Source organism: Mauremys reevesii, linkage group 26 (genome assembly GCF_016161935.1).
Source record: "Mauremys reevesii isolate NIE-2019 linkage group 26, ASM1616193v1, whole genome shotgun sequence".
NCBI lineage: Eukaryota > Metazoa > Chordata > Testudines > Geoemydidae > Mauremys > Mauremys reevesii.
In genome coordinates, this window is record NC_052648.1 from 4,458,259 (window position 1) to 4,486,160 (window position 27,902).

At 56.4% G+C, this 27,902-nt stretch overlaps 2 protein-coding genes across 7 annotated transcripts; one reads left to right on the forward strand and one right to left on the reverse strand.

Annotated features, from left to right (window-relative positions):
* Position 1: 1 nt before the first annotated feature.
* Positions 2-16,263, forward strand: PCSK4 (proprotein convertase subtilisin/kexin type 4). Of its 6 annotated transcripts, none has more exons than XM_039515656.1 (15): positions 2-25; positions 4,164-4,268; positions 5,169-5,264; positions 5,697-5,825; positions 7,600-7,676; positions 8,463-8,551; positions 9,793-9,965; positions 10,568-10,780; positions 11,035-11,135; positions 11,708-11,811; positions 12,134-12,251; positions 12,820-12,999; positions 13,700-13,824; positions 14,492-14,611; positions 15,637-16,263. In XM_039515656.1, exons 2-15 carry the CDS (start codon positions 4,206-4,208, stop codon positions 16,218-16,220), a joined length of 2,172 nt encoding a protein of 723 aa, XP_039371590.1. In that variant the 5' UTR covers positions 2-25; positions 4,164-4,205; the 3' UTR covers positions 16,221-16,263. The 6 variants fall into 6 exon arrangements, with proteins under 6 accessions (XP_039371590.1, XP_039371587.1, XP_039371588.1 ...); XM_039515653.1 differs by lacking the exon at positions 2-25 and adding an exon at positions 384-436; XM_039515654.1 differs by lacking the exon at positions 2-25 and adding an exon at positions 797-932.
* A 595-nt stretch (positions 16,264-16,858) lies between these two features.
* LOC120391692 (transmembrane protein 79-like) lies at positions 16,859-27,002 on the reverse strand. Its single transcript, XM_039515657.1, has 4 exons — positions 26,909-27,002; positions 24,056-25,076; positions 19,877-20,090; positions 16,859-18,955 (listed from the first exon to the last, which is right to left on the reverse strand). Exons 2-4 carry the CDS (start codon positions 24,930-24,932, stop codon positions 18,742-18,744), a joined length of 1,305 nt encoding a protein of 434 aa, XP_039371591.1. The 5' UTR covers positions 24,933-25,076; positions 26,909-27,002; the 3' UTR covers positions 16,859-18,741.
* Between the last annotated feature and the right edge of the window lie 900 nt (positions 27,003-27,902).

The following is a 27,902-nucleotide window of genomic DNA, read 5'->3' on the forward strand; positions in this document are numbered from 1 at the left end:
GGGCAGGGCACGTCACAGGGGACAGGTGAGGGCGCAGCTGGGACGGACCAGGAGCGGGCTGGGGGGGAGAAGGGGGCGCAGGGCAGGAGAGAAGGGGGGGCAGAGAGGGCAGGGGGATGGGGCAGGGTCGGGGTCCTCGTGGGGGGCAGGCCACACGTGGAATGCCAGGAGGGCGCAGGAGAGCAGAGGGGAGGCCCCAGCCGAATATACAGAACTAGAGGAGGGTGAGACCCAGCCTGAGCAGCAGCAGCTTCCTGCAAATAAGGAAGCAAACCAGCTCCCCGGCTGCGCCCCTTGCTCGGGAAGCAAGACTGTGGCATTCTCTGGCCAGGGGGTGCCTGCCTGTGAGAGCTGGGCAGGTGGGAGCCAAGGTAGCAGGCGGCGGCGGGGGGCAGAGCCTGACAAAGGGGATGGGGTGCACACAGTGATTGCAATGGTGAGCTCCTGGGGGCAGGGACTGTCTTTTAGTTCTGTATTTAGACAGCGCCTAGCACAGGGCAGTCCTGGCTCATGACCCGAGCTCCCTAGGCGCTATCTTGATGCAAAGCAATAATACTAATAAAATCTATTTACAAACAATTTATTACAGAAAGGAAACCCCCCCCACACACCTTGTCATCTTCTTTCAATCACAGACGATGCTCCAGCCCGGCAAACATCATCATAGGAAGCAGAAAACACACACTCGCGCGAGGCTTTACAAAAAACTACAACTCCCATAAGGCTTCGCAGCCCATGAACCACCGCCTCTCCTCGCAAAGCCCATTGGGAGTTGTAGTTTGTTGGGAGCCGAGGTTGCCGTGCCTGGCTCCCTTGGCTTGCGGTTGCTATGGCGACCCCGGCTGGGCCGGGGTGTGAACACGTGGCGTGGGGCAGCCCGAGGAAGCCTTCCCCGGCCCGGGAGAGAGGCAAAATCGAGGCCCCGGCTCCAGGCATAGCGCTAGGCCGCAGCTCCGGGGCGGGAGGGTATTTAAGGGCTCCTTGGCGGGGGTGGCCCTGCGTTTTCCCCTGGGCAGGGGAGCCCGGATCCGCGCTCTGGGCGGAGCCATGGCAGGGGCGGCTGCCTGGCTCCGGCTCTTGCTGCTGCTGCTGGCCGGCGCCTCCTGCTGCTTGGGCGGGCTCAGCATCTACCTGAGCAGCTGGGCGGTGAGGGTGCCCGCGGGGGTCCGGGAGGCCGAGCGCCTGGCCCGCAAGCACGGGCTGCTCTGCCTGGGGCAGGTGAGGGGCGGGGCGGGGCGCTGCTCTGGGGAGGGGGGCAGGGGGCAAATAGGGGAAGGGGGCAGGGTGGTGGAAGAGGGGCAATCTGCAAATGCCACCCCTAGCCCTAGCAACCTTCTCCCCCTGCCCCAAACCCTGCTTTTCCTGAGGCTCCTGCCCCACTGAACACCCCCTTCCCATGAGTGGCTGCTCCCAAACTCTTCCCTTCTCCTTCTCAACACCCCTCCAGTCCTTCCCCATGGATTCAGTCAATTTCCTGTTCCAACCCCCCTTTCCAAGAAGTGGGGGGGAAGAGATGTTTCTAAAAGGGGGGCTGGGGAATGAAGCATACCCTCCTCCCTCCAAAGACACCCCAACATTTGTTCCCCAGATGGAGAAGCTCCTGTTGAGAGCCAGGGGGCCAGGTCACTCCTCTACCCCATTGTCTGCAGTGGGAGCTGATGAAAGCTGACCTGCCGGAGAAATTCACACTTCTGAGGGTGACCTCGCATGGCCTGCAATTAAAGATGACTATTCCAGAAGTGAAATTACTACACTGCACCTAGGACTAAGTAGGAGGCTTCCGGGCCAGCCCTGCATAAGTGCCATTTGATGTTGCAATCTTTTTCTCCTGCAAACCTTGACTCTTATTTATCCATTATCCTCCCCCTTACACTCCCTCTTCTCTCTCATATCTGTATCTGAGAAGCTTTTCTCAGGGTCTATTTTTATTTTCAGATGGTGACATTCTAGCATCATTACCAATTCCTCCTCATGCAATGGCTCAAGCTAAAAGCATATACGATGCATATGGCATTGACAACAGATGCAAATGAATCTTTAAAGAGAGGCCCTATTATACAGCAAGGTTGTATAGAAAGAATATCACTGGTGTCCAGCCCATTATCTGTACTAACGCTGCCACCAGGGGATTAGTAATGGATGGCAATTTAAGGAAAAAAAAGTTTGGTGCAGACCAGGTCTCTCTCGTTATAGTTGGGCCCATAATTAAGTTTTGGAAAAAAAAAATTACCAAAAAATCCCAGATTAATGAAAACATTTCCATTAAATTTTTAATAATGTAATAGTAATACTAGAAGGGAATATTTGCTTTTGCAAACCCTGCAGTCCATGGCTCTGTTCAGCATTCCCTGGTCTCTCTGGACGCATTCTCTGCACCTTTTTATTTATATTTATCTAGTGTTTTAAAACCTAGAGGGCCCCAGTTGAGGTTTGGGGCCCTGCTGTGCTAGGTTCTGTACAAACGTCTAGTAAAAGACCGCTGCTGTCCTGAAAAGCTCACAGTCTAAAGAGACCAGACTGATAAAGGGTGGGAGGAAGGCAGAGGAAGTGACTTGCCCAAAGTCATGCACCAGGTTAGTGGCCGAGCTGGGAACAGAACCCAGGGGTCCTGACTCCCAGTCTGGTGCTCTATCCATTAGATCATGCTACCTCCCTAGTTTACACTATCTTACCGAACACAAAGCCAGCCTGCCAGCGGACACCCTTATCTGAAAGAGAGCTTTATCACCTTTTAGTTCTAAATGGCCGACAGCCATCATCCTGCCATGTGTCCCCGTAAATCAATAAGAGATCAAATTCACCTTCTCTGCCTATACAACTGGTTTTAGGCCTCGAGAACTCCACTGGAGCAGCTGTTTGGTTACAAACAACCTCCTCTCCCCACCTTTTAATCTGATCTTCTGTTATACCAAAACAAGCCCCCAACTGACTTTCCACCTTGATTTTTTTTCAGATATTGACCTACCCATCTTCCATGGTGCTTGCTTTGATCATACAATGGTTTGCCCTCTTCATAAAATCCAGGGCAGGAGGAATGCAGGTGCTTCATACAGCCAGGTGTCCCACTAATTCAATGTCACCTCCTTCAGACCTCATTCCAAAATCCATTATCTTCTTAGCCCTTTTTCTTTGATTCCTCTCACAGTCGCTCTCTGAATATACTCTAGGATTTCTACGTGTCCTTTATTCTAGGTGTTCTACATTGCTGAGACTTCTGAAATAGTGCAACCACTCCCCACCTTCCATTCACCTTGAGTCTGGGTAGTTGAACATCTGATTGCCCCTTTTCCACCCTCTGCTGTTTCCTTGGCAGTATGTTCCCTACAAGGTAATGTTTCAATCGCCAAACCAACCTTTATCCGAGTGGTGCTTTGCTAAGTAACAACTGCTTGTTTTTACCATTGTATAGGCCTGTTTTCAGGGTAACTCAGCTGCATGAATAACCTAGTTCTAAGCTGAAACTTGCCACAAAACGTTTTTCTCTCTTAAGCAGAGACTCTGTGCTTGAGATTGGCTATTACAAGGATTTCCTCTTTATCAGCTCCACCTCTGTGTCCTTCCCTACCTTTCTGCTGTAGCATCCAAATGGCCTCCTAGAATATTTAAAAGGCTGTGCAGATCTTTATCTTGTTTCTCTCCGCCTTTCGCTTTAAAATACGTCACTTGCTAACCGATTGTGGAACCAGCTCTCTGGAGTGTTCAGGACTGGGGATCTTCGGCGGATGCCTGTCCTTTGGGGAGAACAAAATTCCATTCAAACTGCCACTCACTGTGGTTTCACCTAGTGCCCCATGACTGAGAAAATGGAAACATGGAGAGACCCACCCCAGTCAGCCAGCTGTTGGCAGGTTGATCAGAAACGTTAGTTCTCCATTACTCTGAAGGGAATTTTAAAATGACAAAGGTGAATATAGAAGGGAAATTCCTAATGCAACAGGCCAGTGAAAAAAATAAAACCACCCCACACAACTCTCTGTTCTGTTTTTATATATTAAAGTATGCCCAGAGGAAGTGCTTATAGGGGAGAAGAGCTCTGGCTTGTATACTCAGAGAATGCCAGATCCTGCAGTTTATTATGCTGAAAGGCATACATGGTTAATTTCCCTGGTGGCTTCTGGTTGTCACCCGTGTCATAGCCTTATATATAACTCTTCTTTCTGCAGATAATTGAAGGGGAACACTATTACCATTTCAAACACCGAGGCATGGTGCAGGAATCCCTGAACAGACACTGGGGCTGGCATGTGCATCTGAAAAGAGAGCCCAAGGTGAACAGAGTGTAATTTGTGGTGGAAGCTCAAAAGAACTTCAGCTTGTTAGAAAATGTGTTTGTGAATTTTAACTGGACTATTGTGAGCATCTAGTTTGGCCTCCTGCATAGCACAGGGCAGAGAATATCACCGAGTTACTCTTGCATGGAACTCCTGACTTCTGGTTGAGACGTAGCACGGGCTCTTTCCTCCTGTCCGAGCTAAGGTGGAAAGGGATCGGCCAAGGGATTGGCTTCCATAGTTCTGTCTATAAATACTGCAGATCAGGCACTGGTTGAATGGAGTTGCTGTGCTGTCAAACCAGCATGTGTAACCTTGAATGCAGGCTCCCACCGACTTTGATAGCCCGTCCCTGACAGTGGGCTGTGCTTCAGAGGACAGCAGGAGAACTAATAGTATGTTACTATCCACTGTTTGTTTGGTGGAGGGGCTTTCTTCTTGAGCTCCAGCTTGTGATCAGATCTGAAGCATAAGGACCAATAGCCCTTTTATCTTATCATGAGTGACTGCCAATGTTATTTTTCCTAGAAGTAATCTTCTAGAGGCAAACCTTGGATGTGTTTGCCAAAGATCTCCTAATTAATTTGGTGTCCTGTCAGCTACAATGTCTGTAACAGACTTTGGAACTGATTTGGTTAGGAATTGATAGAGGGTCTTTTCTGTTAGTGCTTTGCAACCATAGACTAAAGCTTCAGGAAATGAGATCTACTTCGGTGGCTATGGAAAACCTCTGGATGTATGGTTAAAATGGCCCTTCCACCAAGCCGGTAGAGCACAGAGGCCTAAATGGTATGGGAAATGTACAATGGGAGGTGAAATCTGTCACTGGGAGTAGACCGGCGAAGAGGAACTTGCTGCTTTCCCTGGCATTAAGAAGGGTGACTCCTCTCCATCTAGGTCCACTGGTTTGAGCAGCAAACGCTGAAGAGGCGTACGAAAAGAACCATCGCTGTCGTGCCAACAGATCCTTGGTTCCATAAACAGTGGTACATGGTAAGAATTTATATTCTGTTACCTCCTCCTGTCTGATCCTCCTCTTGGTTTAACGGTCCGCGAGGAAGTGGGTTCTAGCGTTTAGAGTGGCCAACCGGGTGCCAGGACTCCTGGCTTTTATTCTTCAGCTCTGACTTGCTTGAGGCATTCACTTCACCACTGCATGCCTCATTTTCCTTAGTTGAAAAGTAGGAATAATACTGGTAATAAATCAGAACAATCTCTGTCATTGAAGGTTAAGAGCAGGTTAGCCAGTCACCTGTCAGGGATGGTTTAGATAATACTTAGTCCTGCCTTGAGTGCAGGAGTCTGGACTAGAAGACCTCTCGAGGTCCCTTCCAGTCCTACAATTCTACGATTTGTAAAGGTGATTCATAGATCACAGGCCAGAATGGACCTTTGTGCTCAAACCTGGTCTGGCTTTTGTTTCAGAACAACGACGTCCGTCCAGACCTGAACATCCTTACGGCTTGGAGCAAGGGGTACACCGGCTTGGGTGTGGTGCTCTCCATCCTGGATGACGGACTGGAGAGAGACCACCCCGATCTGTCTGCTAACTACGTAAGATCAATCTGAAACTATCCAGGCATCCCAATGTTGGGACCTCCACAGCTGAGTCGTTTGGGATTGATCAGCTTCTTCTAGGTGCTTCTTTGCAGCATATTTCCTGCAAGGAAGAGGAGAAGCTGTGACAGAACCTTTATCCTGGTGTGGTGGGTCTCAGCCCTGGGGAGCCCAGCATCTGGATGGCTGGATCAAAAGGCTTAGCCTCTTCAGTGAGGGAAACTTCCGAAGTTTGAAATGGCTTCTATAAAAGAAATATCCAAGACCAAAGAAACATGACGAGATGTAATTAGAGGAAGCTGAATCCCAGCACATGTTTAGAAAACAAATGGAGAAAGGAGCAATTGAATCTCCTAAATGAGTGATCATCTTTAGTGCACCTCTTATGTCCTCTAAATTGCATAGAAGTTGGGTTGACTCCTCCCTCCCTCCCAGCCATATCCTCTCCCAGAGAGGCAGCATGGGCTAATGCAGGGGCTCTCAACCTTTCCAGACGACTGTCCCCCTTTCAGGAGTCTGATTTGTCTTGCAAACCCCCAAATTTCACCTCACTTAAAAACGACTTGCTTATAAAATCGGACGTAAAAATACAAAAGTGTCACAGCCACACTAGTACTGACAAATTGCTTCCTTTCTCATTTTGACCATATCATTATAAAATAAATCAATTGGAATATAAATATTGTACTTGCATTTCAGTGTATAGTCTATAGAGCAGCATAAACAAATCAATGTCTGTCTGAAATTTTAGTTGGTACTGGCTTTGCTAGGGCTTTTTATGTAGCTTGTTGTAAAACTAGGCAAATATCTAGATGAGTTGATGGACCCCCTGGAAGACCTCTGCCTACCGCTAGGGGTACACGTACCCCTTGAGAACCACTGGGCTAATGGACAAAGCACTGGGATGGGATTCAGGAGACTTGACTTCTATTCCTGGCTTTGCCACAGACCTGCTGGGTTATTTTAGCAAGTGACTTTTTACCTCCTTTTGCCTCCATTTCCCCATTTTAAAATGGAGATAATGACACACACTTCCTTTGTAAAGCATTAGGTATCCTCATGCTCTGGTCAAAACACAGAGTAGCACCAGTTTAACCAAAGCTGTGATTATAAGTAGACCTTGTCAAACCAGTGAAAGTTGTGGACATTGATTTAAACCTGTTTTCTATCAGTTTAACTTGCATCTAAATTAAACTGGTGTAACTGGGTTTAAACCAGAAGAGTGGTCTACAAAGTTGCGCTGGTTTAATTAAATCCTGTTTAATTAAACAGAAGAGTGAGAGTGAGTGTGTGTGTAATAAAAAAACCTCTTCATTCTTGATGGCTGGGCTGTAAGAGGCAAGTGGTTGCTGTGTTTGAATATCATTGAGGCAGTAACCCAGTGGACTGAGCACAGGGCTAGGAGCCAGGAATTCCTGTTCTAATCCTGTCTCTGCTACTGAATTACTTTAGTTTCCTGTTATTAAAATACGGATTAATAGATTATTAGTCCAGAAGCAACCACTCTGATCATCTAGTTTGCCCTCCCGTGTAACACAGGCCATAGGATTTCCCTGGATTAACCCCTGGGCTATTGTTATCAGTGTCCCATAGGAGCACATGGTAACACTTGTGAAGAACACTCACCATGTGGAGTGCTCTATAGATGCTGATTATTTACCTGGTTGTTGGCTTCGTTCTAGGGGTTAAAGCGAACGTATAATGTCCATCGTAACAAAGAGACGCTTTCTAAAGCAGGGTCTTCTCACCTTCGTGTTTCGTCTTGCTTTAGGATCCCCTTGCGAGTTATGACTTCAACAGTAACGATCCCGACCCACAGCCTCGTTACAACATCTGGGATGAGAATCGGTGAGTTCCCGCAGCAAACGGGGGTGCTGCTGCTTGGGGTGTCAGATCTAAATCCCCTGCCCTGGGGATTTTGTCTCTCTGGTAGAGCTAATCTCCACGGTTGTCCTCTTGATGTGTCATGAGATTCACTATTAGGATGCATTGAGGTGAAGAAGGTGGAAGCGAATTCTGTCCCTGAACAATGAAGGACTAGGGTTACAAAGCATGTGTGTTCCTGCGGGGGGACAGTCAGGCACTTGGATTGGAGTCAGAGGGATCTGCCTCAGGATTGCACCTACCTAGGCCGTGACACTAAGCAGCGTCTCAGCTGTAGTGAAGATGTTACGAGCGCGGTATTGGTCTGGCAGGCTCACCAGTGTGTGTATGCAGGGCGCAATGTACCCCAGAGTGTCCAGTACCTTGAATCCCCAGCTGACTCAAATAGGAGGATCCTAACCTTGTGTCTGGCCCCTCCTCCTCTCACGGTGACCAAATGTAATGCTCTCTGGGCCATCAGGCAGGCTGGGTGGTTTCAGTGGTTCTCTCTCATCCCACCTGCCAGCACTTACTGCACCACTTCCCACGACTTGCACGTGACTGAGTCCTGCCCAAATGGAAAGCGACCCCCAAGGTGACTTAAGGAGGGACCATCCCTGCTCCAGTGGAATATTCCAGGGAGAGGAACAGCTGCTAGTCAGCATTAGCATGCGCTGTCCCTCGTGGCAAGGCAGAGCATATGGGGGAATCTGGCTGTTTGGCTGGCAGATATGGCTGTGGTGACTCTTGCTCTCTGCCTCTGTCCCTCAGGCACGGGACACGCTGCGCAGGAGAGGTGGCAGCTGCAGCCAACAACAGACTCTGTGGAGTCGGCGTCGCGTACAATGCAAAAATTGGAGGTAAGCAACCTGCTTTCTTGGTGTGATACTTCCCAGATACCATGGGAAGGGAGGGCCCGAGCTTGCCCAGACCTCTGGGGGAGTGCATGGCCCCAGAACAGGGACTTGGCTGTACAGCATAAGGGCAGTTCTGGCCTCTCAAACCAAACTCTTGGTTAAAACCGGCTGCAGCTATCCTAAGAGGCAGCACGGTCTAGTGGATTGAGCACAGGGCATGAGAGCAGGAGCTCCGCCGATTACGTACTGCATGGGCTTGGACAATCCGTTAGGACCCGATTGATTTTTTTTTTTTTTTTTTTTATTTTGCAGCAGGAGCAAGTAGTTACAAATCCATTTGAAGCCAATGAGAATTACAGGTGCTCAGCATCTCTGAACATCTGGTCCCTTAACCTCTGTGCGTCTGTCTGTAGAATAGCGAAAACCCCATCCCTGCCTCACCATGCTGCCATGGCTACAGAGATTGACTGGTTAATGCCTGGGCATTGCGCTGAACAAAGTGCTCAGGGTTAGGCTGACCTGGCTGAAGCTGGAGCCTTGAGTGACACTAGAGGGAGCTCTTGCTTAGCTGCTGCAAACGGATTTGAAGAGCTGTTGGCTACATTATGATTAGGGCCCTACCAAATTCACAGGCCATTTTGGTCAATTTCACAGTCATAGGATTTAAAAAATTGTAAATTTCACGATTTCAGCTTTTAAATCTGAAATTTCACAGTGTTGTAATTGTAGGGGTCCTGACCCGAAAAGGAGTTGTGGGGGGGTCACAGGGTTATTGTAGGGGGCGTTGCAGTACTGCTACCTTTACTTCTGCGCTGCTGCTGGCAGCAGCGCTGCCTTCAGAGCTGGATGCTCAGTCAGCAGCCGCCACTCTCCAGCCGCCGAGCTCTGAAGGGAGCGCAGAAGTAAGGGTGGCAATACAGCAACCTCCCCATAAATAACCTTGTGACACCCCCACCCCCTGCAAGTCCCTTTAGTGTCAGGCCCCCTAATTTGAGAAATGCTAGTCTCCCCTGCGAAATCTGTATAGTACAGGGACCAGATTTCATGCTCTGTGACGCGTTTTTCATGGCTGTGAATTTGGTAGGGCCATGGTTATAAGGCTAACATGGAGGCTTGCATGCTAACGTCAGCAACTGGAGACGCCTGCCTGACCTGGAGTGGGAGAGGGCTCATGGGCCTCTTGAGGGCAGTGCTGGCTCATTGAGACCTCTGACCTAGCCACCCTCTCTTCCCTGGCCCCACAGGTGTGAGGATGCTCGATGGGCCCATCACGGACATCGTGGAGGCTCAGTCCTTGAGTTTCCGCCCCCAACACATCCACATCTACAGCGCGAGCTGGGGCCCAGAGGATGATGGTAAAACTGTGGATGGACCTGGGATCCTGGCCCTGGAAGCTTTCTACAAGGGGATAGCGAATGTAAGCGCGGGCTCTGGGCTTGGTTCCTTTGCTGGCTCGTTGCCTCTGAAAAGGGGGTTGGTGGCTTCTGAAGGGGAGGGATGACGTGGGCTGGAGAGCACCGAACTGGGCACTCTGCTACGCTAGCCCCCCAGCGGGGCAGCTCTCGGCCAGGCACCTGGGGCCAGTTCAGGGAGGAATTCTGCTCCCCATGCACGACATGGCCCTGGGTGCTGGGTCCTTTTTTGCCCTCCACTGACGCATCCGAGCCGGCCTGCTGCTAAAGGCTGGAGCCTTGGTTTGATCCAGTACAAACAAATATTGGGTATAATTTTACATGGGACTAGCCCCACCCTTCCTATTTACTCCCATCCCCCTCTGAAATAGCACCCTGTACGCATGCTGCAGCAGGTGGGGATTGGTCAGCTTAACTACAGTATATTGTGTTTCCATGGAAACGAGGTCAGCTGTAGTCGGGACCCAGAAATCCCCCCACTGCCAACAGACAGGGGAGCCGGGAGGAGCCCTGTGTCACGTTAGCACCATATTAACACCACTGCAGCAGGGACTCTGTCCCCACCCCGCAGTGTAACACTGGTCCCTGCTTGCTCCCCTCCCCACAGGGGCGCGGCGGCCTGGGGTCTCTCTTCGTCTGGGCCTCTGGCAATGGCGGCATCCACTCGGACAACTGTAACTGCGACGGATACACCAACAGCATCTACACCCTGTCGGTGGGCAGCGCGACCCAGAGCGGCCGGGTGCCCTGGTACAGCGAGGCCTGCGCCTCCACCCTCACCACCACCTACAGCAGTGGCATCAAGGGCGAGAAGCAGATCGTGAGTCCCCCTGCGCCCGTTCCTCTCTCCCCTAGGTTAAGGCTGCACTCGAGCCCAGAGGCGGCTCAGCAGTGACCCCTTCTGGCCGACTGCGGAGCAGACTGATGGCTTGAGAGTTCTGCCCTGAATTTCACTGCTGCTCCTTTACCAGCAAAGGCTGCTCAGACCCAGCAGACGGTTCAGCACAGGATGTGTCTCTGCATCTCTCTGAGAAGCCAATCCCATGGCTTCCTCACCTACCCTCTCTTCCCCAGGTGACGACTGACCTGCGGCACCGCTGCACCGACAAGCACACGGGCACCTCGGCCTCTGCCCCCCTGGCTGCCGGGATGATCGCGCTCGCTCTGGAGGCCAAGTAGGTAGAACACGCGTTCACGCTGCACTCCCTCCTAAGGCTGCCCCTGCCTCGGCAACGAAGCCGCTACCCCCAGGGAATCTGCTAGGGCCTCTTTCCAGAGTCCGTTAGAATGTCTGTAGGGATTACGGTCAAAATATGTCCCCATCACCCCGACAAAAGCAAACACAGTAACTAAAATAGCTCACGATGACCTGGGTTGCGCAGGCTCCTCTCCAGGGATTCATTACAGGGAACCAAAGCTAGCGCCCCCTTCCAGCTGTTCAGCTGCCTGCTGGAAACCAGTTGGTGGGTCTCCATCCAGTCCACATGGCTGGGTGTCCCACCCACCATCTGCCCTAACTGGCCCCCATGTTGGCAGAGAAGCCAAGGACTGAATGAGCCACAGATGGTCTGCTGTTAACCCTGTCACGTGGCCTCTCCAAGCTGGGACTGTCTGGAGAAAGCTTGCCCGTGCTCTACCTGCTGTGTGGATGAGCAGAAGCCACCTGCCCCCTCTCGCCAGCCCCAGAGTCACCTCAGCCTTTTGATACAGGAGACCTCTTTCCCAAAGTCCTCCTCCTTGTCTCTAGCCCAGCACTGACCTGGCGCGACATGCAGCATCTCGTGGTGAGAGCCTCCAAGCCAGCCCACCTGCAGGCAGAAGACTGGGCCCTGAACGGAGTCGGACGCAAAGGTGAGGCTGCTCGTTAGATCTTTACTCAGTGCAAATTGCTACCGGGACCCTAGTTACTTCCACCATGGTATTTAAAAGAACAAGAGGCTTGCAGCCCTTAGCAGCCTTCATCAGCTGTTGATGGTCTCCACAAATGCTGCAGCATCTAGACCAAGTGCACCTCTCATGCTTGCTGTGAAAGAAAATGCTGGTTCTTTGGGTATCTAAGAGCTGATTTTTCACCGGCATATCTGGCAGCAATAAGCTTCCGTGAGTCACGGCTCAGCAGTCCAGTGTTGGGGCTCATTGATCCTTCCCTGGGCTGGGTGTCTCTGTTTTTCAGTAAGCCACCATTACGGCTATGGACTCCTGGATGCTGGCGATCTGGTGGACCTGGCCAAGAAGTGGACTACGACCAGCCCCCAGAGGAAGTGTTCCATCAAGGTTGTCTACGTGCCCCTGTAAGAGAAGAAATCCTGTTGGAGTCTGACCCCTTGTGTTGCACGTTGCAGGGGAAATCCTGGTAGAAAAGCCTTTCTGTGCACAAAGCAGGAGCTGGGAACCACTTCCCGAGGACATTTTCACAGGGAAATGGGAACCTGGTCTCCATCCCAATGGGCTGGATACTTACAAACACCACAGCACTTCAGGAGCTCCTGCAGTTTCAGTTCTGTGTGGGTGTTAAAGGGGGTGGCAGCAAAGATTAGTGACAGCCTGTCCCTCATTTTCATGGGGACAAGAGCTGGGTCACTGGGGGGTCCTCCCCCAGAAAAATAATAACCCTGCCCGCAAAGAGTGATCCCCATCCTCTGCTTGGACCCTATGAACTTCTATCCCAAAGCTCTGCTCTGCTTTAGCTCCGGTTTGCTGGACACACCTGACCTGATGCTGTTCCTTTGTGGTTTCATTAAAAAATATCTGCTGAAGCAAGAGGCTTTAGTAGCAGACTCCCCCATACCTGGTCTCATTGGGTTTCTGGGCCCCAAGCTGGGGCAGACGCCTTCACCTCCTCCTCTTGTCTCCTGGCAGGGAGATAGGCTCAAAGCTCACAGTCAGCAAAGAAGTCTCCACCTGCATTGGGAGGACCAGGCATATCCGCTCCCTGGAGCACGTCCAGGTCCGCATCTCTCTAAGCTACAGCAGGAGAGGGGATCTGGCCATCTCTCTGACCAGCCCAATGGGAACCAAGTCCACCCTGGTGGCCATCAGGTAAGGTGTGGACTGAACACTTCCTGCTGGTACTTCCACGGGGTGTGTGTGTGTGCAGCCTGCAGTGATCAAATGGGAATTTCATGGCTATAGAAACTTAAAACCTGAATCTCAGGGAGTGTGATTGCTCCAAACGAGCTGTGGCACTAGGATAGGAGTTCTCAACTTGCAGGTCATGACCCTGCAGGGGGTCACGAACAGGTGTCAGGGTTACAACCACCCTGCCCTTCCCATATTGCTAAAGGCGAGTGTGCGGGGTCCCAGCTAGATGAGAGGTAGGTCGTGTCTCTATATGAAACCATTGCGCTGGGGACATCAGAACTGCCGCACTGGGATGGATCAGTGGATTATCTGGTGTGGTATCCGGTCTCCAAAACTGGCCAGTGCTGACCTCCACAATGCACTAGATTACAGGGGCACAGGTTCCTTCCTGACCCAAGCTGGGGAGCAGCGTACGCCCAGAAGACAGTTACCCCAGCAGGGCTGTGAGGTGCAGGCTGCTTCGAGAAGTCTTCCTGCTAGAAAGGCAAATGATTAAGACAAGCCAGGTCTCTCGGGCTCTGGTACGTTTGATGCTGCCATCGTAAGAACCCGGATACTTGTCCAACGCTCACCTCTGGGTTTCTGAAGTGCATCCCGTGACCTTCTAGTGTCCAAAGTCTGAAGGGTTTGTGCATTTCCCTTCCCCCGCCCCCGCTAGGCCATACGACACCAGCAACCAGGGCTACAGGGATTGGTCCTTCATGTCCACACACTTCTGGGACGAGGACCCACGGGGCACCTGGACGCTCTTCCTAGAGAACAAGGGTGATGCTTACAACACAGGTGAGCGTCCCCGTCATGCAGGAGCCGTATGCAAGAGCCCCGTTGCTATCGCTACAGCTGCTTTTCCTCTGGTTCGCTGAGGGTGAGCAGAGTGCAGGACATCCCAGGCTGCTGAACAGCTCGGCGAGCGGGGATGTGCCTGAAGAACTGGAGCCATGTTCCCCTGTAGGCCAGCAGAGGAGTTCCAGGCAGCAAGGTCTCTTCCTGGGTTAGTTGTTACGTTGCCATCTCCCAGTGGGAGCGACTGTTCCCAAAGGCAGTGGTGTCTCCCAGGTGGCTGTTCACCGCTCTTCCTCTGAACGCTTGTGCAAAGGGAAGCAGAGCCAGAGTTAATCCCTTGTGCACCAGGAACCAGTGGTGCCCCTGAGCCCGGTTACGTTTCCTCCCCTGTGCACCCCACCTTTGCTGTCCTGTTTATCCCAGCCTTCTCCTGCACCTCTCAGTATACACAGGGCCTGGGCTAAATTCCCTCTTCTGATGGGGATTCTGGAGCTAGTGAGGTTGCACCTGCTTAGGATCCTTGAAAGCTCCCTCGCCAGGGGCCTTCGTGGCCAGAGCTCTGTGAAGTGCCCGGGTGGGTGACTTGTAGGGAACTCGTGGCATTTGGGATCGTGGGATCCACTGCATCGAGTCTGAAACTCCTCCTCTCTTGAACCCCCTCTCCCAGGGTTCCTCACCAGCTTCGTCCTGCAGCTCTACGGAACGGACGAGGACATGACGGCCAGGAAGATAGCAGCCTCCGTTGTGAGCGAGTGTGTTAGGCGGGACTCCGAGGGAGCGTGCGAGGGTGAGTCGTCCTGGTTCTTCGTTACCGCCCTGGCACCAATAGACTCATTAGCATGGGGCTCTGCTGTAGTCCTCAGGCAAAGTCAAGAGTTATCCACAGCCACGTTGCCGGCTCTCCCTGACACCCACCCACCCCAGGACAGCTGGCCACCCAGGAGTCACCTCAGAGGAGGCCATTTGCCTGGTGAGCTGGGGTGGGGGGTACGTCCGTGCAGCAGCCCTGAAGATGTGTTCCGTTTAGACTCTCCTGGCTGGGTCTTCCAACAATCCAATCAGTGGCGCTCCTCAGCGAGCCAGGGGGGTGACAGACCCCCCTCCTTTCAGGGGTGCTGTGTGCCGGGCCTTGGCCATTCTGGCATCTCCGGCTGCCCCAGGAATGAGTTGAGGGAAGCCTGCTTCATGTCAGCCTGGTGTCCCTCCCCCCTCTTCAGTCGGGCATTACGATGGGGCACGGCCGGCTTGGCTAGAGGGGCTGCTAAGCCATTCGACTTGGGTTCAGCAAACCGGGCCGGCCTGGGGCTGAATCAGTCTCTGGCTTTCAATCCCGCAGCCATAAGCAGTGGAGAGTTTCTCAGTGCGCCCGTCTCTCCTTAAGCCCAAGGGGATATCAGTGCTCTGTGCAGCGGGCTGGAACTAGAAACCACTTAGATTCCTTGGAGTCACAGGTTGGAATCCAGGCAAGGCCAATTTAACCCTTTGTACCGCAGAGGGCAGTAACTGGTGCTCTCCATGTGGGGGGCTTTCTGGGAGGAGACCTTAAACACCAAGGCCCAGATCCTCCAAGGTATCTAGGCTCCTAACTGCCACTGAAATAGCTCTGTGGATCTGGGCCCAGGCTCCCCTCTGCTGCGTGTGGGCACTGGCCATGCCAGGGCACCTCAGTAAGATTGTGCCCCACAGCTGTGCAGCCGGCTCTGTGCTGGCTCTTGCCCGCCCACCCTAGAGGTGGCTGCATTTCAGCCCGTGTTGTAGTACGTAGCCTGAGGTGCCCTGGGCTCATGCTAACTCTTGCCCCTCTCCCTGCAGAATGCAGCAGCGCCTTCTATGCGTTCCAGCACCTCTGCCTGTCCTACTGCCCTCCCCGCTATTACAACCGATCCAGGAGGTCCCCCAGCCTGGACAGGAGCCCACACCCTGCCCAGGTCTGTGCCACCTGCCACCCGTCCTGCTACACCTGCCGGGGGGACACCGCCAACAACTGCACCGCCTGCCCCCCCTTCTGCACCTTCCACGAGCTCTCCCACTCCTGCTCCCCGCCGGCGTACCCCTCCGTCTTTCCCAGCAAGCCTGCAGCGGCGCAGCACCGGCAGCACCTCATCTTCATCGTCCTGGCGATCCTGCTGGGTGGGGGCCTTCTCCTCATGGGTGTCCTCTGCATCACCTGCCATGGGGTGTCCCTCGCCGCCTCCTGGAGGCAGCGGAGGGGGCTCTCCGCTCTGCCCACAGCTGCTGGTCTGGAAGGGGGAAATCAGCCTGGGACCCCGAGACAGGCTGGGTGCTTAAATGAGCTCGGGCAGCTGCAGGCTCTGGGGCCACCAGCGGAGGGCAGCGCTGGCCACGTAGCCCAGACCCTGCCTGCAGGCCATGCTGCTTCCAGACTTAGAACCTGAGACTGCCCCCCTCCCTGTGAAATAAATCAGCTATTTTCAGTCACAGCTGGCCCCTCCTCTTGCTGGCTACCATGACCACTGCATTGGTTGCCCTCCCCTCCCACATCCCAGAGCCTCAGGGGTCGGAGAGTCAGGTGGGGGGCTCCGTGCTCCTCTGCGCCTGTCCCGGCTGTGGCTCCTGGGGGCTACTGCATGTCGGCCGAGTGCCGCAGCCATGCTAAGCGTGCGGTGTGTCGCCTTCCCCGCCCACAAGGGAGGGAGAGTGAAAAGTGATGAGTTGGGAGAGGATTTTCCACCCAGTCACCTGTCCCTCTTCCCGCCGGAGGAGGGTGTTTGACCCCTCACAGGCTGTGAGCTGAGGCAGCTTTGCAGGTGGGAGTGGGGGAATGTTAACCTGGTAGCTGGACTGCTTGGCACACAGACAGCCCCGGGGATCTCGCTAGGTAACAAAAGACCAAGCCTTGATCTCTGCAGCCCAGAGCATCAGAGGCCTTTAGGAACCCGCTGCCCATTGAAAGCAATCGCAGCTCGGTGACTCAGGCCGTTCTGTGAGGCTCTGGGCCTGCACTCCTGCAACCAGCTCCCGCCATCGCTTTGTGCTGCCGAAATCCCTCACTGGCAGCGATCCCCCTTCCGGTAACAGACGCGGCGGGGCCTGAAGAGGTAGAAACAATATTTTATTTTGTTCAGAGGTTTTTGCCCAGGTAGGTTCTGCAAGGAACCAGCTGAGCAGAGCGGTGGCTGCCGTCACTACACGTAATGGCCTTTTTGCGCAGGACACGGCCGACCGGACCCTCAGCTTGGATTTCAAGGGGGTTCCTGCAGCTGCGGCGCTGGGCCCAGGCCTTCACAGTGGTCGTACAAGTAGAGGAGGGAGGCAGGTTTCTGCTCCAGGAACAGAGCTGAGGGGCTTGGCCTTGGGGGGTGGGGGGGGGCAGCTTAGCCTCAAGTTTCCCTTCTCAGAATTCCCAGTTCAGGGGCCGTCCCCTCTGGGCACAGCGGAAGGGGGAAGTTACCTCTGCTCAGCCAGGAAAGGGAATACTCCCTCCTGGCGAATCATCCTCCGCAGGGAGGAAGCCTAGATCCTGGCAGGTGGTTTTCTGCCTCGGGCAGTGGTGGGGGAGTTCGAATTCTTCCTGGTGATCAGACAGAGCCGAGGGGAGGGAGGTGATGTCTTTTATTGGCCTGACTCCTGGGGTGAGGAACAAAAAAAGGTGAGTTCCTCACCTGCCTTGTCTCTGTAAGGTCCTGGGCCCAGCAACACCACTGCATGTCCCCCCCAACAGCACTAACAGCTGTCTCCTGTCACACCAGCTACTGCCCCCTGCATCCCACACAGCTCACCCGCCAGCATCCACTCTCCTGCCCCAGCCAGCCTGCTTTCCCATTCCTCTATACCCATCGTCACCCTTCTCATCTGGGAGCGGGGGGCACCCTGCCCTGGTTTAAATACCCCCCCACCCCGAGGAGCAGGGCAATGCTGGATCAAGTCCACTGGCTACTGCTCTGCTCTGGATTATTGCTGAATGAGATGAAATCCTCTCTCCCAGCAAGCCACCGCTGCCCCTCTTAACTCAGAAAGTCACTTTGATCAAGAGTATTTGGGATCATAAATGCACAGAGAAGGGCTTAACCCCCCAGCCACTCGCACAACTGAGTACCCGGCGTGTGCCTGCAGTCGGTGTTCTGTAACCTGCCTGTACGTGAGGGGGTGGCAGAGAAAGGAAAGGACGGCTCCTCTGGGCACTGCTACGGGGGCCGGGCAGTGTGTGTGAGGTGCCCTGGCCCCATGGAGGAAAGAGCAAGAAAAATGACAGGGCTGAGGATTTCAGAGACTTCTCCTGGGAGTTCAGGCTAATTTCCAAGGGCAACCAAGCCAGGTTTTTGGCCCAGGTCTGCCCACGTGACCTGATCTGCCGGGCTTAGCACGTCATTAGGACACTGCAGTTGCTCATCTCCCTGCCCTGGCTGCAGCAGCATGCCAGAGGGAGGTAGGACCAGGCCACATCAAAGGGAGAGGCTAAAGCCCCTCTCCTCTGGGCTCAGATTAACCTTGGCCAGGCTGCAGAGACAGCTGTGCCCTGGCACACAGCACAGCCCCGGGGAAGGCTGGGCTGGAGGGAGGGAGGGAGAGACCAAGGGGAGCTCCAGGGCCAGGACTCAATGTCAGTTACAGTATCTCCTGGGAGCAGGAGCTTGCTGGAGCAGTTTCACATGCTGCAGGCGTTGGGCTGGGAAAAGCCCTTCCCACGCTGTTTGGTAGCACAGGGCCGGGCCCTACTGCTCTGTGGTGTCTTAGTGACCTTACTGCGGTGGTTGCTAAGAAGTTGCCTTCAGCTCTGGGGCTCGTCCATCACTCAGCACTGCCCAGCTGGGGGGTGGGAGGGCACAGCTGGGGATGGACGGAAGCAGGGATGCTTTACGCTGCCTTGTGTATTGATCCAAGCTGGGCTGGAGCAGCTGTTCGGCGGTGGTGGCTGCTGGAGCTCAGGACTCTCCCCATCCTATGCCGTCTCCTCCTTCAAGTGCCTTGGCTCGCCGGCTCCCGCGGGGGGGCAGGCGTGGCCCCGCCGCCGCCCCCACCCGCTGGAGAGGGCGCGAAGAGGAAGGCGAAGCCCAGGTCGTACAGACAGAACAGGTTGTAGCCGGTCATCGCCAGGGCCGGGAAGAAAGAGAGGCCGAAGCCAAAGCCGCGGTAAGCGCTGCCGACGTGGAGGCTGATCCAGTAACAGCACCTGCAGCACAGAAGGCAGAGCGTTCGCTACCCGTCCCCAGCGCACCGAGGGCAGCTCGCCAGGGGACGAGTACACGGCGCGCCCAGCAGCCGCGCGTGATACGGGTGGGCTCCCTGCCCCGGGGAGCTTGCGCAATTCATGGAGACCAGGAGCTGAGACCAGGGTGGGGGAGAACGCCAGGATCATGCAGTTACTTGGGAGGTTAAAGGTCCAAGTGCTTGATGACAGCTCTGCTCTCTCCAGTACCCATCATAGCCTCCCCCGGCCGGTCATCTGAGACCAAGTCATTCCTCGCCAGGCTGCAGCCTCTGGTGGAAAGTTCCCCCAGCTCTCCCCAGGCAAAGAAATCAGCCGGCCAAGGAGATGCAAGCAGGGTTACACTCGTGCCAGCGAGATCTGGCTCACAACATGGCTGGAAATAAACAAGAGGCTCTGAGGAGCTCTCCTGTCTGTTACATCACGGTGGCACCTACTGACTTCTATGGGCCCGACAGCTCCGGGTGCTGCTCCGGGCCGGCACGCGGCTATGCCAGTGGGGGAAGGGAGTTTCTGGAAGGCAGCGCAGCCCAAGCACCAGGCTGGGAATCGCTCACGACGGTCCCTGAGGCAAGACACAGGCCGGGAGGGGCCGCCAGCTCAGTGGGGAGCTGCAGTTAGAGGGGACGTGAGGGGGACTACACCCAAAAGAGCCGAGGGCTTCCGTTCCCCCTGGAGAGCCGGATCCTCAGCTGGGGTGAACTGGCTTCAGTGGAGCTATGGGGGGCAAGAGCAGCATCAGGCCCCCGAATTGTGTCTCTACTAAGGAGGGGCCGGACGAGAGGCATTTAACTGAATCTCCGTGGGCCGCAGGAAGGGGTGGGGGGGGTTAACTGGGTGCATTGTCCATGCTGCCCGCTGCCATCCCTGGTCCCAGCCTCTCACCTGCCGATGGAGAAGAGCCCAGCCAGGACGGGGATGAGGCGCAGGTGCTCCTGGGTCAGGAACATGGCCAGCACCACCGTGTTGAGGCCGAAGATGACAAGCTGCTCCGTGGAGCTGGTGATGTACAGCCGGTGGAGCAGGACGGGCGGGGAGCGTGTGTCCAGCGGGTCGATGGCCACCGAGCAGAGCTTGGCGAGAGCCCCGAACATGGCACCTAGGGGCAGGGCGGGGTGGGGGGAGGTTTGCATCAGACACCACAGCCAAACCCAGACCCTCCGAGCGCCAATTCCCGCCCTCACCCTGCTCTTGCTGAGACAGAGCCGCGCTCGGCCGCCAGCACCAGCAAAGCCAGCGCCACACGCCACGTTCCCTGTCCCCAAAACGAAAGAGCTCGTGGGCTTGGTGGAGCCCGTGGGTAAATGTGGCTCGCCCAGTCCCTGGGTACAACTCCTCCCTATTTTATCAGAGCCGGTCAGTGCCCACCACGAGCTCCGAGCCGTACAGACAAAGAGCCGAGGCTCAGAGTGGAAAGGGCCAGTGCCAGTAGTACTGGGCATTTAGGGAAGACCACTGCAGCGGTCAGGGTGGCACTCGCATGACCCAGGTTCAATTCCCTGCTCTGCCAGACTTCTTATGTCTTGGGTAGGTCCCAGCCTCTCTGCACGGCAGATCCCCCAGCCCTGCCCTGCCTCACAGGGCGGTAAGGAGGATGAAGACTGAGATGCTCAGGCACTACAGAAATAGGAGCCATAAATACCCTAGATAGGTGGCAGCCAGGACTTCTGGGTTCTCTCTGGGGTTCTGCCAGTGTGTGTAACCTCACATGAGTCAGTCAGCAGCTGCGTGCCTCAGTTTCCTCTTCGGTACTATGGCGATAATAAGCCTCAAGCTCGCTGCAAAGTGCTAGGCACTACTGTTACCAACGTGTCAGAGGGCCGAGTCCATTGGCTGGCGAGGCATGAGGCAGGACAGTGGGCCCCGGGAGCAGAAGCATGAGACACACACACCTGATCCTACACTTAAAGCCGTTGGTTTGCACTAGCTTTGTGCCTTGAACGGGTGGCTGCACGGGCTGAGGAGCGCTGCTGCGAACAGCAGGCGGGGCCCATCCTGCCAGGGCCGGCCACCTGTCTCCTGCCGAGCCGGGAGGCCGGCAATCTGCCTGTCACTTGTGCTAACCCGTACCCACCCTGCAAGAAGGGGAGGCCTTGGTCTCAGAGGGCAGCCAGGAGTCGCCCCCCCTGTACAGGCTACAGCAAACACTCGAAGGTCAGACCTGCTGCCCTTCCTCCTACCCCGCTGATACCCCCCCTGCCCCTCATCAGAAATCCTCTCCCCTGAATTCATTCCCTGGTGGACAGGAATCAAAAGCCACCACGAACCATTCAAGGGCAGGCGGAGCTGGCTGCCCTGATCTGGCAAGTGCCAGCAGAGGCTCAGAACTAGGTCACTGGGCGGGGAAGAGTGGGGGGGGCTTTTGATCCCTCCCCACTCAGCCTCCTACCAGATGCAGATGGGAGTTGTTAGTGCATGCACCACTGGGATGGGGATTTTCCTACAACGAGTGCAGCTTTTGGGGCCAGAGGGGGGAGACTGGAACCTAGATCATGGGGCAGGGCTGTGTTTGTGCAGAACCTAACATCACGGGTCCAGGGGGCTCCCGGACATCTCCACGCTACCAATAATCATTATAACGGACTCGGGGCCTGGATGCTCAGGAGGTGCACAGCAAATTAGCGTGAGCAGTGGGGCCAGGCCACGGCCCCGCCCAGCACCCAGTGAAGGGAGAGGATAAACCAGCTGGTCATGCAAAGCCCAGCGCATGCAGCCCACTGCCCGCCTCCGGACGAGACACCCAGGCGCTCAGGTTACCCTGGTGACAAGGCCTTTGCTTTAGTGCCTGCTCAGAGTCTGCCTAGGCTCAGGGACCGGCTAGGCAGCTGCTGCAGCAGCTCCCACTCCTCTCTCATTAAGGCAGGAATGCTGGGCTCAGGGATCCCTCCAAACTCCAATTTCAGGCCAACAGCCCCGTGTTTGCTCCCTGTCCCGCTTGCTGTTTACCGAGATAACAAAGGGACCCGGAGGAATTTTCTCCGTAATTAAACCGTCTCCCCGGATGCCTTCCACGGGAGACAGACGGGGGCTGGGGTCCGGCCCCAGCACTTAGCAACCCTCATCCCCTGTGCTGGCAGCACCGAGACAGCGGGAGACGTGTACAAGTGGCAGAAGTGTCCAGCCCAGGGAGCAGCCGGGCGTGGGAGACGGAGCTCGGCTGGCTGGAGATGGGAGTCGGGCCCAGGGGACATTCCTGGCTTGGCTCGGGGTGGAAAGGTCTCTGCCAGCACTGGGGGGGCTCAGGGGGCTTAGCTGGAAATCAAAGCAGTGACCGTGCATTGGGGTGACTCCTTTTCCCCCATAGACTCCAGCTCTGCCACTCCCCCTGCTCATGGAATAACCAGCTGTTCTCAGGCATCAGGGAGGGGACTGGGGATCTGGCAGGTCTTCTCCACGGCCCAAAGTGAGGTCTCTGCAGGATCTGCAGCCCCACGCAAGCTGCTCTGACCCATGGTGGGGGTACCGTGCTCCTGTCGTGGAGGGGCTGGGCTATAGGACAGTAGGCTCCAGGAGCCATGTCTGCCCTACGGGGGTGACCTCGCAGCACTCACTAGGAGCCTGAGCCAAACAGATCCAATGGAAACCTAGGGAGGGGGTGGAATCTCCTTCCGTAGAGGTTTTTAAGGCCTGGCTTGACAAAGCCCTGGCTGGGATGGTTTAGTGGGGGTTGGTCCTGCTCTGAGCAGGGGGTTGGACTAGATACCTCCTGAGGTCCCTTCCCACCCTGAGATTCTATGATCCTATGAAACAGGATCAGGCCCTGAGCACCCATAGTCCTGCCCCCAGCTGGCGCCGGGCTCAGTGCAAAACCCGGGATGGATTAAAACAGGGCTGGTGCCAAAGTCCTGGTTTGGAATCAGGAGCGGGATCTTCCCAGGACATCAGTGATGGGTCACTCCTGGTGGCTGTTCTGGGAGCTGGCCACACTCTGGCCCCACTTAGCGGGAGATTTCCATTGCCAAGCACATCACAGAGACCCCGCTGCTGGGAACGAGGAGGAAATGGCGATTGGGGCTGGCAAGCCCCAGCCACCCGGCACCCCATGGAAAGCCATCAGCCCGCAAAGACATTAACTGGGGTGGGGACCACGTCTTCCCTCTTCTCCATTCAGCACCACGGCCAGAGCAGGGAGGGAGGGGGGAAATGAGAAGGCAGAGGGGGACCCCAGCAGATGGCAGCCCGATCGGCCATCCAGCCCGGTGTGCCCGCACTTGGCAGACGCACCCACACTTCCTGGGGGTCCAGGGAGCAGCGTAGTGGTGACACCATCCCATACAGCACCAGGCCCACTAGGAAGTGGCTTCCTGTCACCAACAGGGCAGAATGAATGTCTTGGTGCCCTTGGGGCTCCAGACCCTTTCACGAGAGCCCAAATGAGGGATCCCAAATGAACGGAGGAAGGTCTCCTGGGAGGTGAGCCCCTGACAAATACCCGTGTGCTCAAGGGGCAGCGCAGAGCATTAGCGTCGGGCTCAGGCCAAGACACAGGAGTCAATAGAAAGATCCCAAGATCCTTGTGTGAGGGTCTCAAGAAAGGCAGACGGGCTGGAAGGAAAGCTGGAATTCTGCTCTCTTTGTCTGGGTTTCTAAGCAGATGTTGCCAGGACCCAGGTCTGAGAAACACCCCCGCCCCCGACAGGGTAATTATCCTCATTTTACAGCAGGGTAAACTGAGGCACAGGACAGGGACTTGCCTGAGGTCACATAGTGAGTGGCAGAGCCAGGAATAGCAGCCAAGAGCCTCGGCCCCCTGCTTTCACTGCTCGATAACTCTCCCTCCGAAAGTCAGCTCTAGAACCCTGGTGGTCACACCAACATCACCAGCCCCTCGTCACCCTGCCCCCTCGTGCAGTCGCACTGTTCACCAGTGCAAGGGGTGAGTGTGCAAACACCACCATCCTGATTTGCATCGGGGTAAACTGCACCAGGGACAGGGCCACGATGGGTTGGGGGGCGCTGGCAGGCAGGGTGATAGCTTGGGTCCCCCAGAAGCTTGCCAGGAGGAGAGGAGATCCCCTCCAGACCCCTGCCTGGGCCCTGCAGCCCAACGACCCCAGGCCTTACCAAGAATGCTGGGCACCACGGTGATGAGGAGGCAGCGCAGGGCGAAGGCCGCACGGCTGGCCAGGTCCGGGCAAAGCGGCGGCTCGAAGGGCAGGAGGTAATAGAGTCCGTAGAGGACCCAGGGCGCCAGGAGCAGCGAGACGAAGACCGAGGACACGGCCTTCAGGTGGGAGCTGGTGCCGCAGCCGCAGCACTTCCCTGGCGGGCGAGGGGCGGGCTCCTCGGGGCCACAGGAAACCGGCTCCACACCCGAGCCGAGGAACGGCTGCTCCTCCCTGGGGAGAGGCCGACTGGCCGTGGAGCATGCTGGCCCCTCGCTATGGGGCTGCGCCCTGCTTGGCTCCCTGCCAGTGGGCAGATGCTCCATGTGCTGCACCATGGGGGTCTCTGCCCCCACCCTGTCCAGGAAGCAGGTCTCCTTGGGCACTGCCACCACCACGCTGTCTCCAAGCCCCACCCAGCCCGTCTCCCGTGGGTCGCAGCCCAGTGGAAGGATGGGGTCTTTGGGGTCCATTGCCACAGGAAGCCCAGGGTCCCCCTGCACCGTGGAAGGCCGGGGGCCCTCCCCCAGGAGAGAACCATCCCCCTGGCTCTGCATCCCCTCCACCGGCTCAGCCTCTGGCCCTGGAGAGTCGCTTGTAGCCAGGCTGAGGGAGGCCTCCTCCTCGGAGGTGGAGTGCAGCTCCTCGACGGAGGACTCGGGGCTGTCGGAGACAGGTGCCAGGGAGATCTGGGTGTCCAGGTCCAGGAAGGGCGAGAAGGAGAGGCGGCTCGGGTCGATGTCCTGCAGCTGGTTGATGAGGTCAGCAATGGAGTCCTTGACGCTGTCAAACTCCCGCAGCTGGTGGCAGCTGGCCGGGGCCTTGGGGGCTGTCATGGCTGGAGGGGCGGGGTTGCAAGGCAGAGACTTGTCAGAGGCCGGGGGAGAGAACAGGGTGTCCGACCCCCCTCCTGTCCCTGCCGATCCCCAGGGCTCATCAGCTCTCCCGGCAGGCAGGTCTCACGGTCATGGAGGGGGAATCTGAGAGACAGAGAGGGGAAGGCAACCCCACAAATCAGTAGCAGAGCCAGGGAGAGGTCCTGCCAGTCCTGACTCCTGGGTTCTCTTGCTCTAACTACTAGACCCTGTTCCCCTCAGAGGTGGGAAGTCCAGATTCCCACACCTGCGCTAACCAGTGAGAATCCTGACTCCCAGCCCCCTGCTCTAACCACTAGACCCCACTCCCTCTCATTGCTCCTGGGAAAATGCAATATGCCAGTCTCTTCCAGCAATGTTTCTCATGGGCAGGTAGGGACTGACAGGGACATTGTATTAGATTTGATTTGATGCCTGAAAAGCAGCTGTCACCGCAGATCTGTTTGGGGGAGAGGGGGAGCTCCATGTTATCTGGGGCAGGGAGAGAATCCCCCAGAGGGGTAGGATTTCTCTTGGGGGACGGGTGCTGTGATCCCTTCTCTCCTGCTGGCCCCGAGGATCAGGGCTGGGGGCTCAGTGCTCTTAGTTGAGACTGGCCTCGGCCTCCCCGGGGAGCAGGCTCCTCTTGTAGCCGGAAGACGTGGCTGAGACTCTGAAGCTGGAAGGAGGCAGCTACCTCTGGGAAAGCGCTGTGCAGTCCCTGGGCTCCCATCGGGGCAGAGCCCTGCTGCCCCACAGCTTGTGAAGGGGGTTGGGATGGGGATGGAGGCGGGTTCCAGCCCTCCAGAGTGTGGTCTGGATTTCAGACACCGCAGGGTCCAGGGGGCTCGGGGGGAGCTCTGTCTCCATGCCGGCTGCAGGACGGAGCCCCCTGGAAATCAGGGGGTGAAGGGGCCACTGAGCAGCAATTTCCCCAGTCTCGTCCCTCCCCCAACATGGGAGCCAGGGGCCTCGTGGGGTGCAGCCCATGGGCTGGATGACCCCTCAGGGATGGCCCCCGAGTGTGCCATGGGGAAAAGGGGCCTCTTCACTGCAGTGGGACAGAGGACATGTGACCCACGCCCCTGGGAGCCGGGAATCGCCATGGTGCACAGATCAATGGGGCGGCGCATTGGGAATCCCATCTCCGCTCCCAGCCAAATCCGGGAGAAGGAGAACTGCCCCCACAATGCACCTGGATGGGCGATAGTATCCCCCAGGGAGGTGATCTCCCCCGCCCCCCACTCCCCATCGGCTCCAGCCCTGAAGCTGGAAGCGAAGTTGCTGGACCCAACCCTATGGACTGGGATCAGGGAGACACCTGGGTGGGGGTGGGGGGGATCAAAGGCGCACATGGCTCCTAAGCAAACTCAGGAAAGCTACAGCCCCCCCTCTGCCTAACCCTAACCCCCAAGATCTCCACTGCCCCCCTCCTCCCGTGCTGATGGAGACAGAGAGGAGACAGCTCAGTGAAACTGCTCCGCCCTCCCCCCACGTCTCGCTCCCGGGGGCCCCTTCCTAGCCGGCCCCTCAGAGCCACCCCAAGTTAGACAAGGAGAGGACTCTCCCCACAACTCTGGTGGGATGGGGGGGCGAGGGGGGGTCTGTTCTCTTAGGAAAGGGTCACTTCAAACACAGCCGAGAGCTCGGAGTGCAAATGGATTTGAATCCTTCAGTCCCCCACCCCTGCCCCCTCCATGCCCCCATCCACCCCTGCCCCCACATCCACCCTTACCTCCATGCCCCCACATCCACCCCTGCCTCCTCCATGCCCCAACTGCCCCCACATCCACCCATCCCTAACCCCTCTACAGCGCTCTCACATCCACCCCGGCCCCCATCGCCCCAACTGCCCCCACAACCACCATCCACCTCCCCTCAACCTGCTCCCCTACATCCAACCCCGAACCTCCCTCCCTAGAGCCCCCCCATCTCTCTGCAGGCCCCCCCCGGCTCACCGCGTTCCCCGGGACTCTCCGCGCAGCGCCCGGGCTCGGCTCCGTCCCGCCGCCTCGGCTGCAAGTTTGAATGAAAACGCGAGTCAAGTTTCGTGCCTGGCCGAGGCGGCTCCCCCCGCCCGGCCCGGCCCGGCCAATCCCCGCAGGCGGGGCCGCCCCCCGGCCCCTAACCCGGGCTCCGAGTCTGACCCCGCCAGCGGAGGATCCCAAAGCGCTTTGCAGGCACACCCTGCCGGGGCCCGATGCTGCGCCGCTCACCCCCAGGGGAGTCGGAGCCATTCAGCTGACAAGGGAGCAGGGCTTCAGCCCCCCCGTCCCCAGCCCTGCCCCAGCTGCAGCATGGGCCGGGGGTAAGGGCACGGAGTGGGGCCCTCCCAGGTGGGGGAAATATGCCCGTGCCTCAGTTTCCCCCTCTTGCCCCTTGGCTGTTTAGGCTGCACGCGCTTCCATACCCTGCTTAGCACAGGGGAGGGGGGTTAGTGTTCCTGGAATACAAATACGAGGTGGGGAAACTGAGGCACTGAGGGAAGGGGACTGAAAAAAGAAATCTTACCCAGCAAGTCCCAGCGGCGGAGCTGGGATTGGGACCCAGGCAGCCTCACCTCTGCTAGGCTGCTCTTACTTACAGAGAAGCCCTTTGGGTATCAGCCCTTGGGAGGAGACCGAGTTCCTGCGGGAGGAAGAGCCCACTGGCAGCAGCGGGCTCTTTGATCTAGCAGGCAAAGGCAGAACAAGACAAGGCTGGAAACAGAAATTCCATAAACCCAGCCTAGAAATAAGAGGCACCTATTTGCCAGCGAGAGGAATTAACCACTGGAACACACGGACCTGGGGAGGTGGCACATTCTCTGCCCCTGACGTCCAGTCCTAGTTAAGATTCGCTAGCTCAGCTACCAGCTCTGGGCTGGATCCAGGAAGCGCCAGGCAGCTCTCACAGGTAGCCGGTGCTCTGCACATCAGGCTAGACGAGGGTAACGGTCCCTGTGGGGGTTAG

What these genes read in the sequence shown, in the direction of transcription:
- PCSK4 (XM_039515651.1), top strand. Translation starts at nt 1,048, where the DNA reads ATGGCAGGGGCGGCTGCCTGGCTCCGGCTCTTGCTGCTGCTGCTGGCC. An exon ending in ATCTGAAAAGAGAGCCCAAG is followed by an intron (nt 4,269 to 5,168) that starts GTGAACAGAGTG and finishes CTCTCCATCTAG; the next exon opens with GTCCACTGGTTTGAGCAGCA. An exon ending in AACATCTGGGATGAGAATCG is followed by an intron (nt 7,677 to 8,462) that starts GTGAGTTCCCGC and finishes TCTGTCCCTCAG; the next exon opens with GCACGGGACACGCTGCGCAG.
- LOC120391692 (XM_039515657.1), bottom strand. Translation starts at nt 24,932, where the DNA reads ATGACAGCCCCCAAGGCCCCGGCCAGCTGCCACCAGCTGCGGGAGTTT. An exon ending in CGTGGTGCCCAGCATTCTTG is followed by an intron (nt 20,091 to 24,055) that starts GTAAGGCCTGGG and finishes CCCTGCCCCTAG; the next exon opens with GTGCCATGTTCGGGGCTCTC. An exon ending in GGGCTCTTCTCCATCGGCAG is followed by an intron (nt 18,956 to 19,876) that starts GTGAGAGGCTGG and finishes TCTGTGCTGCAG; the next exon opens with GTGCTGTTACTGGATCAGCC.